This window comes from Buceros rhinoceros, unplaced genomic scaffold (assembly GCF_000710305.1).
Source record: "Buceros rhinoceros silvestris isolate BGI_N320 unplaced genomic scaffold, ASM71030v1 scaffold14746, whole genome shotgun sequence".
Lineage (NCBI taxonomy): Eukaryota > Metazoa > Chordata > Aves > Bucerotiformes > Bucerotidae > Buceros > Buceros rhinoceros.
In genome coordinates this window covers 66,410-86,406 of record NW_010417053.1, presented here as the reverse complement: position 1 = coordinate 86,406, position 19,997 = coordinate 66,410, and the positions used below count along the sequence as shown (strand labels likewise).

General features: G+C 46.2%; 1 protein-coding gene across 1 annotated transcript in view; it reads right to left on the bottom strand.

Moving 5' to 3' along the window:
• ABCA1 (ATP-binding cassette, sub-family A (ABC1), member 1) overlaps positions 1–19,997 on the bottom strand; it is a 73,693-nt gene that overhangs the window by 3,273 nt on the left and 50,423 nt on the right. Inside the window, exons 16-44 of the mRNA XM_010138042.1 lie at positions 19,593–19,797; positions 18,927–19,040; positions 18,278–18,449; positions 17,629–17,760; positions 17,165–17,304; positions 16,006–16,143; positions 15,250–15,470; positions 14,705–14,777; positions 13,964–14,166; positions 12,915–12,963; positions 11,892–12,005; positions 11,395–11,543; positions 10,811–10,935; positions 10,308–10,406; positions 9,005–9,194; positions 8,759–8,853; positions 8,326–8,358; positions 7,645–7,750; positions 6,861–6,935; positions 6,277–6,446; positions 5,182–5,359; positions 4,516–4,631; positions 4,283–4,427; positions 2,909–3,032; positions 2,165–2,294; positions 1,912–2,032; positions 1,671–1,733; positions 1,081–1,187; positions 507–648 (exon numbers count right to left, since the gene is read on the bottom strand). Of these exons, the coding sequence (XP_010136344.1) occupies positions 507–648; positions 1,081–1,187; positions 1,671–1,733; positions 1,912–2,032; positions 2,165–2,294; positions 2,909–3,032; positions 4,283–4,427; positions 4,516–4,631; positions 5,182–5,359; positions 6,277–6,446; positions 6,861–6,935; positions 7,645–7,750; positions 8,326–8,358; positions 8,759–8,853; positions 9,005–9,194; positions 10,308–10,406; positions 10,811–10,935; positions 11,395–11,543; positions 11,892–12,005; positions 12,915–12,963; positions 13,964–14,166; positions 14,705–14,777; positions 15,250–15,470; positions 16,006–16,143; positions 17,165–17,304; positions 17,629–17,760; positions 18,278–18,449; positions 18,927–19,040; positions 19,593–19,797 (3,729 nt within the window). The remainder of the gene's footprint in view (positions 1–506; positions 649–1,080; positions 1,188–1,670; positions 1,734–1,911; positions 2,033–2,164; positions 2,295–2,908; positions 3,033–4,282; positions 4,428–4,515; positions 4,632–5,181; positions 5,360–6,276; positions 6,447–6,860; positions 6,936–7,644; positions 7,751–8,325; positions 8,359–8,758; positions 8,854–9,004; positions 9,195–10,307; positions 10,407–10,810; positions 10,936–11,394; positions 11,544–11,891; positions 12,006–12,914; positions 12,964–13,963; positions 14,167–14,704; positions 14,778–15,249; positions 15,471–16,005; positions 16,144–17,164; positions 17,305–17,628; positions 17,761–18,277; positions 18,450–18,926; positions 19,041–19,592; positions 19,798–19,997) is intronic.

The window sequence follows — 19,997 nt, the reverse complement described above, 5'->3', positions numbered from 1 at the left end:
GTGTTTTTGGGTCCGGGCACCTGCCATTAATTGCCTGAAGGCTGTTAGTGTAACCTCGTGTCTGAAAGCTGAAATAGCAGCACTTTAATGATGCAACATGATCAACTGGAAAGATGTGACAGCCTGCATGAGGCTTCTGTTAAGCTGTAGAGTGCTTGCTTCCTGGGACTTTGAAGAATGAACTCCTGACAGCAGGAGAAATTCTGCATGGCCTGCAGCTCCACAGCCCTTAAACCCTTAGAGGAAAGAAATCATTCAGTGGAAAAGTGCATCCACAATGAGAGTGCTGGGCCCAAAGTATCTGCCCTTCCATTTATTACACTTTCCTAGGCAGCACTGAAAAACCACAGCAACTTTGGATTGCCCTGAAGGAAAGGTGGGCAGATTTCACCGTACAGTATCATCAGCAGCTTCACATCATGGCATTGCCTGTGCTGCAGAAAGGATGGATGCATGCAAGCAGGAACAGCTGGTCCCTGGGGTGGGTCCTATGGTGTTTTGTTTACCTTGCAGACTTCTTTCTCTGGAACACCTCTCAAGAGAGCAAAGAACTCCAAATGTTCTCGCCCTGTCAGCAGATCATTAACAGCATCGAACTGTGGGCAGTAGCCCATGTTCTGATGGACTTCTTGGATGTTGGACAAGATACTGTGACAGAAAAAAAACTTCGTTAAGATTTCACAAGTACACACTGCTGTTTTAGGTGTTATTTGAGGTGATAAAAGGAGGAAAGAGAAACATTAGTTTTGGAATCACTGAACTAATAAAAATACAGGATCCTAGAAGTCCATCTTGGCCAAATTCTTTTTTCTTTCTCCCCACCCCACCCTTCTTTTTAAGTACGTCTTTCAGACTTAAGAGGACAGGTATTCAGAAGTGACTACCAGACTAAACTGATGTTCCTAAGCCACTGAAGTACTTTACCAGACTCAGCTAAGGGCTGAAACAGATGCCAGGAGTTGAAAAAGGGAAAAGTGGGCCAGAGTTTAGGCATCTTGGAAGGGAAACAAAGGCTGTGAACATGGGGGGAAGAAAGCAGCAAAGGACCTGCTTTGACACAAAATCTGCATGGTCTTTCACCTGTTTCCTTTGAGGAACGCTTCTCCTCCTGTCACGTCTGTATCACCAGTTAGCATCTTAAAAGTGGATGACTTGCCAGCACCGTTTACTCCCAGGAGACCAAAGCACTGGGAATACAAACCAGCAGATAAGCACAGTGTGTTTGAGAAAAAGATCAGCTGCCCCATTTTCAGCACTGACAAGATAAGAAGGAGCAAACTTGACCCTCAGGACAGCTGGGGTGACTCTTCAGTGCATTTTCAGGAAAAAAAAAACCAACAAACCAAAGCCTTCTGGACTTTCATTTTAAGTATAAATCTTTAGGCTTGAAAAATGAACTGTGGTGTCACCTTGGTGCAGTGCCATCACAGCATTATCTGTGCCAAACCTTGAGAAGTACCAGAGATTGGCCTCTGGTCCCAGACACTGAGAGTTCAGTATTTTCCTCAAAGGCAGGGAGTCACAGAACCAGAAACTGGTTCAATTTCCAGCCAGTTTCCTTTGATGTAATTTGAACAACATCTGTTTCTGATCTTACCCTACCTCATGCTGTCTGTTGCTCTTAAATATTGCAGTAATACCAAAGCAATAAATTTAAGAGATAAGCTTACCTCTCCAGGGGGGATTCCAACGCAGATCCTATCAACTGCTGGTTTTCGCTTCATTCTGTAAATCTGAAACCAGAAGAATGAGGAGGACAGTGTCAAAGAGAACTATAATTAGAGCCATACATATCCAACACTCCAAACACACTCCAGTTTTAACCCCGCTAAATTCCTCTGAATGAGGCTTCTGGTGAACTGCATGGGTTTTGTGCCACCAAGTCTTAGGAATGCGTAACTTTTCTGTCACCTTGGTTAGCTCCCTGATTTCCAAGATGTCACTCTGCCCTCCTCCGCTAATTATCCTCTGTCTCTCTCTGGTTACGTCCTCATCTTCATCATTCACAGGAGGCAGCTTGGCATAGACAGGCCTGGAGAGAGCAAATGATAAAGCTTTAGCAGAAGATGACAAGGCCTCCACAGTTAATATTGTTCACACTTCACAGGAGTCACCAATGAAAACTTCACCTGTCTGTAGTGGTGAAATGGAGCAGACAACCTACCTGGGTTTGATGAAGAACCTGTACTGGATGAGCACTGTGATGAGGAAGAAGACAACACCCTCTACTGCCATGGCAAAGAGGTTCCTTCCCACCAGGTCCCATGATAGAGGGGACACGAAACGATTCTCTCCTGCCAAAATGAAATGAAGAGCACAGTCACCTTCCCAGAGCAGCGAGAGCGGGCTAGCATTTCTTCTTGCAGAGCTCACCACGTTGGGCACTGGGGCAACTGAAGAGCAGCTAGTGGGAAGAGGGAAGGGACAGACCACACAAGGGGCCAGTTCTGGCTGTGTGCACATTTCTTACTGTAGCAAAGTTGGGATTCGGGTCCAGAGAATTCAGTCTGCCAAAGGAGAGCTGGCCTACCTTCCCGAAAGGTTAATGAAACACAGAAAGACTGTGACTCAGGCCTGGCATCTGCATCCCAGAATAAAACCCCGAATCCAACTTTGCAGAATCTCAGCCACTCCTTACTTGGCCTAATATCATCTCCATACAGTTGGCTTTATGAATTTTTATTTAATGTCCCAAATAACTCAGAACTCTGGGGATCTAGCTGCCAGGCCGTGTACCATCCTAAAGAGACAGCTGTGGAGACCTGCCAGCTTTAACCAGACCTGTGCTACAAAACATGTATTTTCAGTTCCTGGGAAGTCAAAGAAGCGAGAGTGCTCATCTGGAGCAGACTTGAGCTTTCCCCGTTCACTTCAGGCCACAGTCTCTGTGATACACGATCTCACTTACCAAACCTCTCCAGAGCATCAGCCATGGCCTGGTTTTTCACCATGTCAATAAGTCCCCGCCCCAGGCAGAAGTGGGGGAAGATGAGGAAGACAGATTTCAGGATGTCATTGATGTTGTTCAGTTTCTGTTAAGACAAAATAAAGTGCCAGTGAGCCATATGAGCAGAAAGCAGCCACCACCTGCCAAGTGTGACCCATGCTGTGACTGATCCCTGCCTCCAACACTGCAACCCCACAAAAATTCAAGGATTAGAAATGCTCCCTCAAGAGCCAGTGCCATGGCTCCTCCGGACAGTCAGTGGTGTTGTATTGTCCAAGACACTATTAATACAAGCAAACTGCACTGAAGGAGAGATTCCTCCAAATGCTTGCAGCCTAAAAGGCAGTGCCCGTACACGATAACGTACGGAAAAGCTACAGGAGACAGGAAGGTTGTACTTGCACAGACTAGTTATCTCTGTGGGTATCTTAGTGGCTGTGGGTAGCCCGTCCCTATTCCATACTGGAGGCTCCAATCCTTTTCCTTTGTTGTCTTCCAGTTGGCTTACCCCATGGGTTGGACTGACAGCAGCATGAGGAGAAGCTCTTGTTCTGCCAGGCACTTACCTTCAAGCATGTACAGAATTTTACTGAGCTAAAACAGGCCTTGTAACAAAAGGGACAATCACCAACGACTGTCTCCTTATGCCCAGAGGCAGTGATACAATCAACAGGTAACTCCCACAGGGTCTCCTCAATCTCCTCCCACAAAGAACAATTCATACCAGTGTGGGTCTAACAGGGAGTGCTGAGACATCTTGTGTTGCATACGATGTGACAGGAACTTGCACCTTCACCAGTAGCAGGCATCCAGCTTTGAAAAACTGAAGTGCCTAACTTCCCAGTACAGCTACAGAGGTATCCATCACAGGAGGCAAAACCGAGGGCAACTAAATGCTTGAGTGATTGAAATGATGTGTAGTAGATAGAAATCGCCCCTTACGAAGGACAATTCCATTTGAACGTAAGAAGGTACTTTTTTTGTTTTACTTTAAGGGTGACTGAAAACGGGAATAGGTTGCCCAAAGAGACTGTGGAGACTCCATCCTTGGAAATTTTCAAAACTTGATGGCCCTGAGCAACCTCCTCTAGCTGACCCTGCTCAGAGGTTAAACAATCTCAGCAGGTCCATTCCCACCGTCACTATTCTGTGAACACTGCTGAAGGGGCTTTAACCCATTTCCATCAGAATCTGTGTTTAAACCATTGCAGTAGCTAACGGGTACAGAGTGTGTGCTAGCCTTTCTGGAGAACTGGCTGCTAAAGGCAACGTAACACCAGCATGGAACTAGATCATAGCAGCACAAGACAGCAAGTAGCTTCTGGGGAAACATACGTTGTTGGTGAAGAGCTCCAGGACAAAGGTGGCCACACTACCATTGATGCCAATGAAGAGGTTCACGCTGGTCAGCACAACATATGCTGTGCTGGGGATTTTGAACACGAAGGAGGCTGGATACATGAGAGGAGTGATGGACCACCTGGCAAGAGGAAAGGCAGAAGCATCTGGTAAGCACCTTCCAAGCCTAAGAGCCTTCCCAGTCATCCTTCTGACGAAAAATCCCTTACCCATAGAGAAACAGAAGGAGAGCCAGCACAGGCAAGTTGGAGGAAGATACATAGGACTTCTGCTGGAAGCAGATGAAGATGATAATGACTAGCGTGGCTGGAACAATGTAGTTGCACTGGAAGGTGAAAAATATGGCTTTAGATTTGTTTTCAGATGACAAAAAAGGTGTCTTTCTGCTCTGAATCAATTGTTTTCAACATCATTCAGTGTTCCTAAAGCTGTTTCTAGTGGGAGACTCTTAGGAGTGTCACATGTGTGAACTACAACGTAGTACACATAAATTTACATTTCTTGGTCCCTCTAGAAGTAGTCTGCAGACTCTCAGAGGTTCTGGACATCGCAGGTTGAAAAACACTGCTTTGAACAGAGCAGAACTACACAAGGGGGCTACACAAGCAAACATTCTGGAGAAGGTATTTTAAAGTAACATAATAAATGCTGATGACTGAACTTATGGTTGCCCGCCCATCCTTTGTTCAGCATTCCTTGTCCCACTGCAGTGAACCACTGCCCCAAAAGCGTAAACAAAGAATTCATAGGCACAGTTGTTATTCACTGAACTAATGTGCTGCCCACTGACCCCAGCTGCACTTTGCACTTCAGTGCCATGGACACCCTTTAAACACAGAATGAAGGACAGTTTAGCACAGCCACAAAGTCCTTACCATATCCCAGACAAAGTTGGCCAGCCAGTATATCACAGGCTTCACACCACTGATGAACTGCAAGTGTTTAGCCTTGCTGACACGTTCCTGGATAAGGAAGACCACAAAGCTGGCAGGAACAAAGGACATGGCAAAGATCACACAGATGGAGACTAGGACATCCACGGAAGTGGTCATCCTGGACAAAAAAAAGAAGAAAGAGAAGCGTTTGTATGCTGGCGCTGTCTCCTTTGAGATGAAACGAGACAGCTCACCATGCAGGGCAGTGCAGAAACCATTAATCCTTCTGCTGTCCTTGTTTTGCGGAATGACCACATCAGGCTGTCTTAACTGCACAGTTCTTCTCCAGCCATATAACAAAGGGAACGTGCAGAGCCTGTTGGCATCTCAGGGACATCACCACAACCTGGAGACTGGTTGGTAACTTCATCATAAAAGACAGCTTTCTGCCTTCCTTATTGCCACCACTTTCTTTCTCACTTAATGCATTTCTTTCATCTGTTGGGGGTTGTCTTTTTTGTGTGTTGTTTTACGTTTCAGAGGTCTCTTACTGTCATCTGCCACGGCTCTAAGATTGGAAGGATGTATCTGCAGACAGCTCATGAATCCTGGCTCTGGTTGTGGTAGTAGTGGACTAGTCAATACTTCAGTGCAGCAAGCCCTGTGAGTTACTATGTGTCCCCCAGGTTGAGACAGTGGGCAAAAACAGAATAGGATCTCTCAATGGTTTCTAGTCAAACGGTGGCACCTTGGGACAAAAGAATGACCCTATTCCTAGCAAGCTGCCTTCCTGGATATGGCTGAGAGGAATTTCCCAAGCAGCTGGTGTTCTGAAGATTATACTGGTTCTTAGAAACTGCAGCTTCCAGGGACTCAGAGACATACAAAGCTTGCACAGCAGTGCTGTTCAACAGAAGTGCTCAACAGCATGTGTTGCCACCTGCCCAGAACACAGAAAATAAATCCAGAACATTAGAGCCTAAATGCTACAGGCCACTGAGTGTCCACCAGTGAGGCTAAAACCTCCCATGTTGCCTGTTTCAGTAATCAGCAGCTGATGAGCCCAAACCCATTCGTGATCGCATCAGGACTTACAGGGCCACTTCAGAGAGCTGTTGCTTGGTCAGGTTGAGTGGGTGATTGAAGGCAGTGATCCCATAAGCACTAGGGTTTTTGCCCTGCTGGAGGTTGGCCCGAAGGATGGCATTATTGATCACGTTCAGGAAGGAGGCAATTGCATGCCAGCCCTTGTTGTTGAACCACACCTGCAAGAGACCACATCAACATCAGACAGGCATCAGGTACTCAATAGGATCCTGAGCTCTGTGGAACATCCCTTCCTCTATTGAGGGCATGTAATTTCTTTCCACATTCTTCCAGCTAGTTTGCTCAAGGACAGAACATACAGTTTGATCAATAACCACAAGAGGCTGCTGGAAGCTAGCACTGCTCCAGCACTGAACGCCTTCTGGGCCTTGGGCCTAGACTCCATGGGAGAAACAGACTTTTTGGGAAACCTGTACAAGAATACAAGCTGCATTTGCTCCACTAGCAAATACAGAGAGCTCTGGTCTGCACAGTGGTCCAAGGTAAACTGCTGAGACTTTGCTAACTAGAAATAACTCCAGGTTACCAGAGCTTCAAATAGCAGGCAGAGCAGCGCAGATTGTTTAATTTACCTTGACATTGTTTTTTGCATCCAGGCCTTTCAGGAAACTTGACAAGCTGTTGAGAAACCGATCTCCAGAACTCCCCTGCAAACAACAAAGAGAGTTACATCCCCTCAGAGTACTGTTACTCATGTCTTGGAGTCTAGTGGGTGTCACACTGTTTTTCACAGCTCTGACAGTTTTCTTCCCATTCTGTAGCCTGTATCCACCAAACCAGAGGTGGTAAAGTGGCTGAGAAACTGAAGCCTTCCTCCTCCCTTTCCTTTCTGCAGTCCCACTTGTCTGCACCCTCCACACAAGAGCTCAGCCCTAGGCCTACTTTATTCCCAGCAGTAAGTATTATCCAGGGTTGCAGGCAGCCTTCAGAGACACCGCAGTCCAGAGGCAGTCTCAGAAAAAAGCAGTGGCCCAAATTCTCTTCTGAGCCCAGCCAGAATCACAGGAGGCTCAGGAGCCACAGGAGGGCTCAACAGAGGTTTTGATGGCCACTACTTAAATTCCCTGAGACAACCCAGCCTGTCCTACCACAAAACAGAGTATCTGTAATCCCCACTGGCTTGCAGATGGTGTTGGGCAGAATCCACATCAGCAATGTGTGCTGCATAAATCCCAGCTGAGCATGTCCCCACGCCTTCCTCTTCTCCCAGACACCAGCCTGAGAGAAAGGCAATGGGGAGAAGATGCTGAACGCAACATGAACACATGCTCCTCATTTTATGGCTTCCAAGTAATCTCCTAAGTAACAGGAGTCTGACATTAGTGCATGCTGAGTTTATAGGGGACAGCTGCTCACCTGTGCTAGCTCCAAGATCTTCTTCACCTGTTTAATGGCATCAGTGACTTCATGGCTTGGAGGAAGCCTGAGGGAACTGCTGGCTCCCAAGGAAAAGCCGCCATACCTGGAAGTTCAGACAGAAAGTGATACTGAGACCTGACTACTCCCTGACTTCCAGAAAATGCCACTCCCTTTCCTTTCCCAGATGTCTCCTCTTCCTGCCCTACATCCAAGGCAAGTGTCTCCATTCTTACATTGAAGGAATGACTTTGATCTTCCTACACTGCTGCTTAGCCATGATGTTTCCCACTCCCTGTTTCTGGGCTTAAACACCCATCTTAGGTCTGCTCAGTGTGCTGTTCCATTTAATGAAAGCAGCTATCTTCTGCTGCCAGTGCAGGCAAAACAGGACACGTTCCTGCTTCCTTCGCTTGGAAAAAGAGCACCTCCCGGTATGCAGAATCACTAGGCTGGTCCTGCAAATCTTTTCAAGCCAATACTGCTCTCCACCATAAGGAAAACATGCTTTCCAGTGATAAGCTCTGAGGTTGTTCCATTTTATCCTTAAACGTGACGCCTCAGCATTTGGCAGCTAAATGTCATATGAAACAAACTGCAAAGCAGGGTGAGTCTGTCCTGTTAATACGGTAGGTAAAGTTTAGCAGACACATACAAGCCAGAGAAAAGGCAGTAACTCACCTGAACTCATTCACCCAGACCTTATTCTTTAAGCTGTAAAGACAGAAAAGAAGCTGATGTATAATTCATGGAACAAGAGGAGAGACAAACCCAGCAGTGCTGCGGGGACGTGGCCAGGAAAAAGAGTGCAATAGCCTCTAACACCTGGCATATGTCCCACCACTCCTCTTCAGGGTGACCCCTAGGGTCGGTGCCCAGACCTTCCCTGTACTCTGCCTACAAGGCTCAGGACATGCCCCTCGGAGCTGCCACAGCATCAGTAATGATGCAGAAACACCACCTGAGCTGTGGATCAGCACAGTCTGAGATGCTGAGTGGGTCTGGCCCACTGCTGAAGAGTTTGCATTGCCCAGGCCTATCTGCCTGATCTGTGCAGCACCCCCACACAGCAAGCAGCATTTTATATGGAGAGAAGGGTGTGTTCAACAGCTACCTTTTCCCAATGATCTGCGCATAGGTCTTCACTAGGTAGTCCGAGATATTGCGGCCTGTCAGATTCTGGAGGATGTCAGCGGTGTCTTGCTCACGCTGGTGTCACCAGACATAACGCAGATAAATGCCCAACAGAAAACAGAGATGCCAAGTCAAACAGTGCGCAGTGCTGCACACAAGAATTACACCCAGCTGCTCTGCTCTCCAGGAGCATCCTTCATCACAGTACCACTGTGCTCCTTCCTACCTGTGGGGGTGGCAGTCCACCTGCACCAGGGGGGCACACAGGCAGCATCTTCTTGATCTTCTCATTGCTGCACTCACAAGATGGGGAAGGGTTCTCCATGCTCCAATTGCCTTTCAAGAAGATGTCCAGGACGGAATCTGGGACTGATGCAGTGGTCCATTCCCTCTGCCCCGCAGTGCAAGGAGTGTCTCTATGTCAGGAAAGAGACAAGGCAAATGTAGTTTAAATACACTATGATTGCCTCTGCTTACAGGCCGTTTAAATAACAGACACCACAATCCCCAGAAGACACAGACTGTTTTTCAAAGGAAGCTGACTTCCCTGAGACAAACAGCTCAGAGCAACAGACCAGGCTCCGCAGCTTCTAACAGATCCCAGTGCCAAAGAGACTACAGTTGGCCAATGCTGTGTAGTGCTGGACACTACCCTCTTCTCATTCGCTCCACAGCACAAAAGTGCTTTATTTCAGTCAGTCCCAGCACACGCAGAGTCCAGAGTTCAAGGAGCTTTTGGACGATGCTCTTCGTTTTAGCTCTGGTTTAGTTTTAAATAGTCCTGCAAGGAGCATGGAGTTGGACTCGATGATCCTTATGAGTCTCAAGATATTCTATGATTCTAAGATGACAGCAGACAGTCATTTCTTCAATGGCATTTCTGCCTTGAGGGCACCAAAATACTGCTCTTTTCCAAGGCAGTCTTGACTTCATGCCCTGTGGGTGGAGTAAGCCAGCTCCTGTGTCTGTTTTGCAGACTACAGCTTATTTTCCACCACTGGCCAGCACAAAGGGCCTCGCTCCCTTCTCTCTCATCCTGTGAACACGAGCTGCAGCTCTTCCAGGCTACAGACACACCATCCTTGACTCTGTAAATTCCCTTCTGCACTCAACAGCCCAGATCTTCAGTCATTGGCTCGAAGCCATGCAAGTCAGTGGCAGAGCTCGGTAACAACACCAATGCTGTCTGGCTCTCCACTGGTTTTTGCTGGTGATTTTGGGGGTGGTAACCTAGGTTTGTACTGCAGCTAAAAGCAGAGGAGTAGTACTATGGGAAAAGCTACAGTCAACAGCATACAGCAACAGGACTTGGTCCTTTGCCATGTTCAGGACCAAACAACAGTTTGAGAGAATAGCGTCTCCTTCCCATCTCTGTCAGCCAGGGCTTGTGCTCAAATCTCACTCCGTCACCATGCTGAGGGCTCATAACTTTCTAAAAGGTCTTGACCAGAAAAATTGACTGTAATTGCAACTACTGCCCCTGTAACCTGGGGCTGGCCTTCCTCTTCCCAGTCCGGAGTTCTACTTACGGGATGGAGTGTCCCTGCATACAGCGTGTCCCAAAACCAGGCTTATTGAGAAGGGCGTCCAAAAGTCTCTGAGTGCTTGCATCTTCTGGAGCATCATTGCTATGGGAACAGCAGAGAAACACTACCAGGTCAGTAGGATAACAGACACACAGCAAAAGCAGCAGCAGAGCAAGGCTGAGAGCACAGTAAAAGAGCTCAGGAAAAGGATATGGATGGAGATTTCCCTTTGAGGGGTGGTTGGCCTAGGAGCACACACACACTCCTGGTCTTTGTGCACAGTACTTCTGGAGTCATACCACCACTCAAAAATGGCTAGGGCCTTGCCAGTAGTTAGAGCTGGCATTTAAAGGTCCAATAAGAAAATACCAGGACTCCATTAAAATGTGCTTCTAAGCTAAGCACAGAAAACAAGTTTAAACAACCTGGTAAGGAGCTCAGAAACTCATGTTTGTAGAGAACATCATCATCATCATAGCACCATTTCTAGGCAACAAGAAACATACCTAACAAAAGTGTACTGCTCATCATACATCCAAGGCTGTAATTCCAGGCTGGGATACTTCCCAAAGGGAGGAACGATCAGGCTGAACATAAGAGCGATACACACAAAGACAGCTGGCAGCACAATCTGAAATTGCAAGGAAAGAGCAAGCCCTTTTTAAGGTGAATGTTCCCAGAGGCTTCAGGAGCTACAAGTGAGTCACATAATCGATCAAAACTTATTCAAAGTTTCCCAGGAAGATATTTACTATTTACATGAAGGCATACCAATGCAGTACCTATCCTGGCACTCAGCCAAGGTGTTTACTTAGGACGCAGAGGATTCAGCCTGCAAATGCAGCTCTCAAGGCAAAATTCGAATTTAAAACCTCAGCTTCAACCTTAATGTGCAAGAATACTATAACCACTTGATTATCATGTAACTTCTTTTACTTGCAGAGCCCCCCTTTTGCTCAGATGTGCAGTGAAGACCAGTTTTGTTTATCTGTATTCCCTTGAGGCTTTCTTCCCATCTTTAACTCTGAATACAACGCATGGTCCAAAGCTGTCCCTGCTGAGGGACCCTGCACATGCTGGGTGCTCTCACCTGAGCAAAGAAGCCCTTCCGGCTTCTCTTGGCAATAAGCAGCCTCTTCCACAATAGAGCCATGAACTGCTGCTGAGTAAGCTTCCAGCCCTTCATCTGGTAGGAGCCTTTCCCATCCATGCCACTGAGGAGATCTGTCTCTCTGGATTCTGCTAGCAAGAAGAAATGACCCTTATTCAAAAGCTCACAGAGATGTTCTTGTCTATGCTGGAGACACAGGTTGACAGCCGAAGCAAACAGACTCACTCATTAAAAAAAAAAAAACAGACCAGTGAGCAGATAGCAACATAAATTCACATAAGCGCATTTTAACTCTCTTATCTGTTTGAGCCTTGATGGGAGGACTGAGCAAGCTGTGGATACTGCAATGCCCACTATTCCTAAAGGCAAATAAACCACTGCTCCTTTGGCAGTTTCAGCCTTACCATCTGCAGTTGTTTTGAGTGTCCACAAAAAAAACCCCAAAACCAAAAACCAGGCTTCAGCCCTATCAATACCTGGATCTATGTCTGAATCATTAGGATCAAATGCATCATCTTCTGTAAATGGACGAAGGCAGCTCTGTCTGTCCCCAAACACACGCCTGTTCCTTCTGGCTGGCAATGTTCCATCTGAAAACAACAGAGTTATGCTTAGCTGGAGTTAATCTCCAATAAGCCTCAGAAAAACCAAAGCAATACCATTTTCATTTTACACGTCTTCTATTTACAAACTGAGGAGCTGATCTGGAGTGACTCCAGTGCAGGTAAAAGTAAAACCAAGATTGTCACTCTGCAAGGGTCACGTGCTTTATGCACCACTTTCGTATGTTATCCTAAACCTTTTTTCCAGCCCATTGGACACTTGTTTTTTTCAATTAGGCATGGAAACGGCTCTGAATGTAAACAAATTCTCCATATGCATATGACTCCAAGCACAATTTGCTAGCACTAGTTTATCAAGAAATGCTAGCGTAAGTGCTTACTGCAGCATGCTGCTCTCAGAAAGAGGAAGTAATTTGGTCCCTACTGCAGTCTGACCTTCTGACCTAGTCAGAAGCTCTTCCTGTTCCTCAGAGTAGACAACAGTGTCAGTCAAGTAATCCACAATACACTCAAACAGTAGAAACTCTCCACCATTACGAAATCAACATGCTACTGCTGACTCAACAGAAGTTAACAATATAAAAGCATGCATGAAGTATACTAAGAATACCTATTTTACATTATTAAAAATGCTAGCACAGCAGAGTTCCAACTGAAACAGGGCCTATCACATCTTGGCACATGTCATGTATAACTGGACGTACTGCCATACACAAAGGTCACCCACCTGCCCGATGCTGGTGAGACCAGGAACTCCTCCCATTTGAGATACCCACTAGACCCTTTATTCCTCTGGGAGCTAAGCCATGCACCAAGATGTTTCTCCTGAAAACACCCAGGCTTGGTCAGCCTTATGCTTAAACAGCATAAATACCACACGTAAGGGTACTTCCCCCTGAAGTCTGCTTCAACACTGTAGGAAACAACTATACACACCTGAGGTTTCTGCATCCACACCGCTATCATCAGCCACTTTAAGGAAGATCTGAAAAACAATGGTGTCAGCAAAAATTATCAGAGGGGGACTGCTTCAGGAAATGCCATGAGAGAAGACAAGACTGATGGATACAGCACGAGAACAGAGGATACCGAGTTCATCCCCTGGGTGATGGGGACATGGACTTCCTGGCTTCTCTACAGCTTCCAGGAGCTAGCCTGTAGCCACATACTAGGCATTTCTCCTTTCTAACACCAGCTCTCATTGCATCTCAATCATGTCTTTCCCACATCTCAGATAAAGACCTAGTTACCAAGATTGGGGATTCTTATCTTCCTCCCAGTCTAACAGCACTCTCACACTCCTCTACATGCTTGAATGGGCACCTTTGTGGAGTCTGTCCCACGGGCTCTTTAAACTAGAAAAAACACATTTTCAAAGTGCAGATAGTAGCCAAGGCCTTCACAGCTGTGGAAAGACCTAGAGGGCAACATCAGTAATTTACACCACCACTATTTCAGTTTCCCTTGTCTTTATTTAAAAAAAAAAAAAAAAAAAAGATCTCAAAACACAGCGGGTAAAGTGCATGACAATTCCACGATAAAAGAAAGGGATACTTGTCAGTTGGAACACAGCCACAGGAACAAACCCTAAAAACATCACCAACAAGGGCATACATCTAAGTGGTTTCTGTAAAGTACAGTTTCCAGTACTGAAATATATATTGTTAAGTACAGCACAATCTCCCTAAAAATATCTCAGAGGTTTTTACAGTCATATTAGCTACCAGACTGGGGGCCAACAGGACACCTTAGCGAAGAGCTACTGAGTACAAAGGATATTTCTGTGCTTATCGGTACAACATTTCCTTTTTAATGCACTCTTCTATGAGCACGAGCTTCAACAGGGCAGAAGACATTCCATTTTGGAGACGAATGCAAAGCTGCCTGTTCCACAATAAATGTTTACAAGAAGAGACAAGACTGTGTGTCATTCTTATCTCTGCCGTGACTTATTTAAATTAAAAGAGAATCTTCATCTCACTCACCTCCTCCAGGGTGGTTTCAGAGATGCCATAGCTGGAAATGCCAAGATCAGAGAGACGATCATCAACTTCATGGAACAGCTCCACAAAAGCCCCCTCTTTCGCAGCCTTGTACGGCAAGACATAGGTTAATTCGTGGCCAATGTCCTCCACCAGCCTGGCCTCAGGAACATGTTTTGTAATGAGATTTGAAATTGCAGAGACATCTAGAAAAACCGAAAGAAAAAAGATGGTGTTCATCTTGCTCATTATGTGGAGAGAAGAGCTCAGTCCGAAAAACCTTGTGGAAGGAAAGGAGGGAAAATGAGACATCTCTGGAAAGTAGCTCATGTCCATGGAAAGTCAGGTTTGTTTACACATTTAATGCAAGCTTGGATGAAAGCCTAGACCCAAGCCTGGCTATTCTGCTATTCTTTTTTATCTGCAGAATCTGGGAGAGCTTTTACATGCTACTGTCAGCCCTGCAAGTCACTGATGTACAATTCACCAGCAAACTCTACATATTGCTAACAGGCCTAGCGACTGTATAACCTTTGGTTATTAAATCTCAGGATGCAACCTGAACCCAAAAAGGCTCACTGAAGAAAAATGGTTTATGGATTTAAAAATACCATCTCTGTGAATTTAATAATCGTCCCACGACTGTAGCTACACAGGGGCACAGGGTTAAGACAGTTGTCCAAGGTCAAAGATAGAGTCATGTCAGCACTGGGACCGAATATTACATTCTTTTCCAAGCCTCACCTATTGTCAGTGTGTCACTTTCATGGTCACTGCCAAGGCCAGCATCAGAGCTGCTCTGGGAGACACTGTCATCCTGGTCACAAAAGAGAAGACAACCATTATTTCCTCCTGTTCAATCAAAAAGGGGCCCACCAGATGCTACACTCTAGGTAACTCCAACTAGGTGCTGCAACATGCTGGATACTCCACAGAGGAGTCAGAAAGTAATAGTGCCATACTACTCCAAAGGGCTGAAATACAAGTAAGAGGTCACAGTTACAGAAGTGATGTTACACTTCAGCTGGTGCATTTCACCTATTCTGTAACTCTCTGATCAGCTCTGGACCACCAGCACTGAAAGAAGCTATAACTGACGTATACATCCCATGCAACAGTTTAAGCAGACGTGATCTGGCACAGTACCTATAAAAGCAAATAACACTTCTTTTGAAGAATAAGGGATTTTTCTTTGAGACATTCTGCCAGGTAAAATCTTAGCTTAGCTTACCACGAGTCTAAGCTTTCATGAAGGAAGATTGAATATGAGCAGGAAGCGTCAACTGTACCTTCTTCAGATAGGACACTGTGCTGCTGCTGTTTCGGCAGGAGCTCAGAGAGGAATCCACATCCTTTTTAACTAGGGTCAAATAATAGCCTGTTCCCAGCTGGTTCTTCAGGAAGAGAGAAGAGCCGACACAGCAGAGCTTCCCATGAGAAATGATAGCAATCCGGTCACCCAGAATGTCTGCCTCGTCCATGTGGTGTGTGGAGAGAATGATAGTGCGGCCTGGAAGTAAGCAAGAGAAGACACTGCTGCTAAGTCAACCATACCCACGTTCCCAAAGCCAAAGCTACGATCATCTGATCTTGTCATGAAGTTGGATGGGAGGTTGATGCCCCAAATCCAGCCTCCTTTGAATGAGGCTAGCAGGATGGAAAAGGTTCAGAGCTGCTGTCATGGGTTTATTGTCCCCACTCTCCACAGGCCCTTGTCACGCTTACCAAAGGCAGATTAATTTCATGTCAGCAAGGCTGGTTGCACAGAACAGAGCAGAACACTACTGCACAAGGGTGAATTTCTGACTTTAACTGCCCTCACAACCCAGTGAACCTTGTTGATGAGCTCGGATGTGAATAGGATAAGAAAGGAGGCCAGATGAGAGATCAGAACTCCCGTGTCCTGCATGCGCTTTGCTCCTTTCTCAGCACAGGCAACAACAGATTTGCAAAAACACATTGCTATTCTGAGAACAGTCATGAATCATATTGATTTTCTTTTGCTTTCCATGACATATTCATTAGGAGTAGAGAAGATTACACACCTTGCCGATATTTCAGGAGCAATTCCCATATCCCTCTGCGAGAATAAGGATCCACCCCAGCTGTAGGCTCATCCAGAATGACAACCTTGGAACCACCAACAAAGGCTAAGGCAACTGAGAGCTTCCTCTGCATGCCACCTGACAGGCAGGAGAAGAAAGAGGTGTTCAGGCTGATGCAGAGACAAGGGGAAGAGCAATAGCTGCAGCACAGTCGATAACGAGCTCTCTGAGAGAAAGCAGAACTGCATACCAAGAAGACCAAGCACTGCTACTGTTTCAGGCCTTCAGGGTCCCACGACCTCCAGGACAGATGGTTGAGATGGTCTCCCCTCAGTGAGTGCAACTCCCCTCCTCCTACCACAGCAAACCCCACCTTGCAAGCCATTCCATAAGTGAATCATACTTGTCTCAACAAGAGGAAGTCGCCAGCTTGGAGCCCTGACTGTATCTAAGGATCTGGAGCACAGGTCTGCAGAACTTGAGCTGCAGAAATAGGTCCCCAGGAAACACCCCTTCTGTGGAAGTGTGCCAGAGGCAGCAGCAACCAATTACATCACAGTTTTCAATACTAAAGCCAACCTACGGCCATCTGCTCTCCCTTCCCAAGGCCAAATGTGCAGTCTGTGCTGACAGTTGAGTCAGAGACAACGGAGTCTCAGTCCCTCAGCCATCTGGTACAGACTGATACAAGAATCCGGCCACTCCTGAAGAGAGGAGGACACTCTGCGAAGCCAAATGAAGAAGCAGAAGTCAGCACAAGAAATGCACGTATGGGTCGTACACAGCAAGGGACTCGGAGATCACAGTCTGAGACATTCTAACCTAAATCCATAAAACCCAAACACATTAGTAAGCATTTGGAAAACATCTATGATGTGAAGCTGGACTACATCGTAATGGAAACAAGTACAAAATACTCCGAGAAAGTGACTGAGTTCTTATGGCCTTTAGATAGCGTAAGTGTAAGACTGTAAAGTTTACTAAGATATGCTGATTAGGTACTTAATAATTAACTGTTTTTTCTAAGTGCTTAATTGTGTGGTAGTCCATATTTAACTGGAGGATGCAACCAAGGTCTATGATGCAGCCTCTGTGAAACCCAGGAGAGTTTTTCTGGGGCTGAAGAAGCAGCCAAGAAATGTAAAAGCATTGAACCTACCAGAGAGTTTGCTTGTCCTAGCTTTCAGTTTGTGAGGCAAACCGACATCCATTGCCATCTGCTCCATCTCCTCTTTCACTTTCTTTTCTGACAGCCCTTTGAGCCGAGCGTAAAACCAGATGTGCTCCTCCACAGTCAGCCTAGGGAACAGGAGCAGACTCAGTGTGCAGCTGAGAGCACCGTGCTGGCACTGGGGAAACTTTAGCCTAGTTAAGTTTAATGGAGTAAATTTCTTTAAAGAGATGAGAAAGATGAAAAACTGACTTCTGCTGATAATTCACAGGCACTTATTAATGTGCTAGTAAACAGAATGTCCTTGGACCAATCTCACTCTACCCCACTGTCTCACACCATGCACACAGGTAAAGATCGGACTGTCCGAGCTGAAAGCACACTACTGTCTCCTAAAGAACCCAAATGCCTCTCATATAACACCAGCCCTGCATCTCCCAGATGCTACTCACAAGTCAAACAGCACATTGTGTTGTGGACAGACACCCAGGTTCTGCCTGATGGTGCTGAGCTCAGAGCGGATGTCTTTGCCCAGGATGAAGGCTGTACCCGAGGTTGGAGGGAACAAGCCAGTCAAGATGGACCTGAAGGACAAACACAGCAGATAAGCAAGTTCTACCACTAGGAAATGGCTGTTGCACATGCCAGGATGGAAAACAGTCTGAAAAACATCACACTAACGGACCAAAAAAAAAAAAAAAAAAAAAAAAAAAAAAAAAAAAAAAATCATCTCCAATGGTTTTAACAGTGATCAAAGCACACCCACATGACTCTGCTTGAAGGAAATATTTTTCCTCTAAAAGTTTATTTCAGTCCTCACTAATTTACACTGGTAAGCCACAAATGGCATTACTAAAAAATGCTGCCAGCAGATTCATTTGGTACAGCCTCAACCTGAACTACCTCTGGTTTCAGTTCCCTTTACCTGTGCATTTTCTGCTGCACAACTAGGGTTAATCAGCAGAGCTCCGCTAAAATCAGTGGAGCACCTTAGTCTGCACCAGCTGGCACGTTGCAGTGGTAAAGCTACCTCTACCATATTTATAGGAACTGCAGTATTCAGAGTCACTTCCCCACTGTCTTAAAGTATTATGTTCTTACATGGTAGTGGTTTTCCCTGCTCCATTATGTCCCAGGAAGGATGTTATTTGTCCTTCATAGAAGTTCAGTGTGAGTCCATCTACAGCAACTTTCTTGCCATCACGATAAACCTTGACCAGGTTCTGGATGGAAACACCAAGGCTCAGATGCATAGGCTCTTCCTCCTTGCAGACTGGAAGAAAGCAGAGCAAAGTAGAACTTGATGTGATAGGTTTTGACAGCAGCTGTGTGGGAGTTTTAATAGACATGACACTGTCCCCAAGTTTGTGGAGTTCCAAGGAGAAATGCACTATATTAGGAACTGATCACATTTCTTCCTCAGGGACAGGAACCTTCCACAGAAGTTATTCTTCAGGTCTTTTCTTTCTGCTGGGCTCATCTGGGAGTTGGAGATCTCCCCTGTCACCAGAGTTGGCAAATATGGGAGGAATTCTCAGCTCTACAAGGCTGGAATACTGACCTGCACTCAAGTGGCCAAAGTACCCTGGGTTTATCTGGATACACCCAGCTGATCATCACACCCAAACTGTGATAACAAAGGGATGACCAATTTTACCGCAGCCACAGCAGTCCTGCTGTTCTTGGACTCTCCTTTCAAATAGGCAGACACGACACCTCACTGCAGAAAAGCTCTGTGACCAGCACTCACCTTCTGAAGGCCCTTTCTCATCAGGATGAGGATGTTTCCTGTCCTGTGGTTTCTCGCCAAACCAATAGGACTTTGTGAAAGGAAAGTACCAGGGCCTGGGAATCCCGTACTGGCCTAAAGAGAAAAGCATTACATGAGCCTAACTGCATCTGTCCCTTTTTTCATATTAGCTTTCAGGAGAAGAAGGGAAGTACTCCACCCCCAGTAAGCCTCTAGGTATAGGCAGGACTAAGAAGAGATCCTTCTTGGTGAAGACACTAACAGACTTTGGGGATAAGTGACATCTCCTTCCTCAAACTTCACTTTAGGGTTAAAAGTCCTGTGCTGGAAGGTGCTAAGCAGCCACACGCAGTGCTGATATTCTCAAGTCCTCCCTGCAATAGGGTCTGTGGAATTAGCAGTTCAGAGAAGGGAAATGCTAAAGAGCAGGAAAGTTTCTGGGACTACTCAGCCATGACCACGATGGGGCACAGCCTCTCTGCTGGACAACAGTCACTGCTATTAGCAGCCACAGCCTTACTGTGATGCTGGTCTGTGGTTCTTCTCCATGTCCCTTCTGCAGCTCTGCTTAAAAATGGGCCAAATTTGCACCTTGACAAATGAGTAGGGTGAAAGGATCTATTTAAAAGTGTGAAGACATGATCCTCCCTCAGAAGCAGATCTCACCTGGAAAGACAGACTCAATGTACCAGGTCATGACACCATATAAGAAAGTGTCGAACAACATCATGACAGCAGATGTGGTGATGCTAAAGCCATCTTCTTCCAATGGGCTCTCAAAGAAGTTGTCCCACTGAACACCAACTCCCTGCTCCTCGAAGAGTGCGAAGTACTCACAACCAAAGCCAAAGGCTACTGGAGACAGCAGGCTCTGCAAATGCAAGGCACGAACAGGCATTCAGTTTTCCACAACTACTCTTCACCTGGGCAGCTCAGCCCTAGTGCAGTGCTAAGGGACATGGTCCAGGAGCCATACAGGAGAAGTCCAAGCTCCAAGCAGTGTGACTATTTGCAGAGAGGAAGTGGCAGACTCGGTCTTGGTTCCAACAAGCAAGCAAGGTCTGAAGTCTC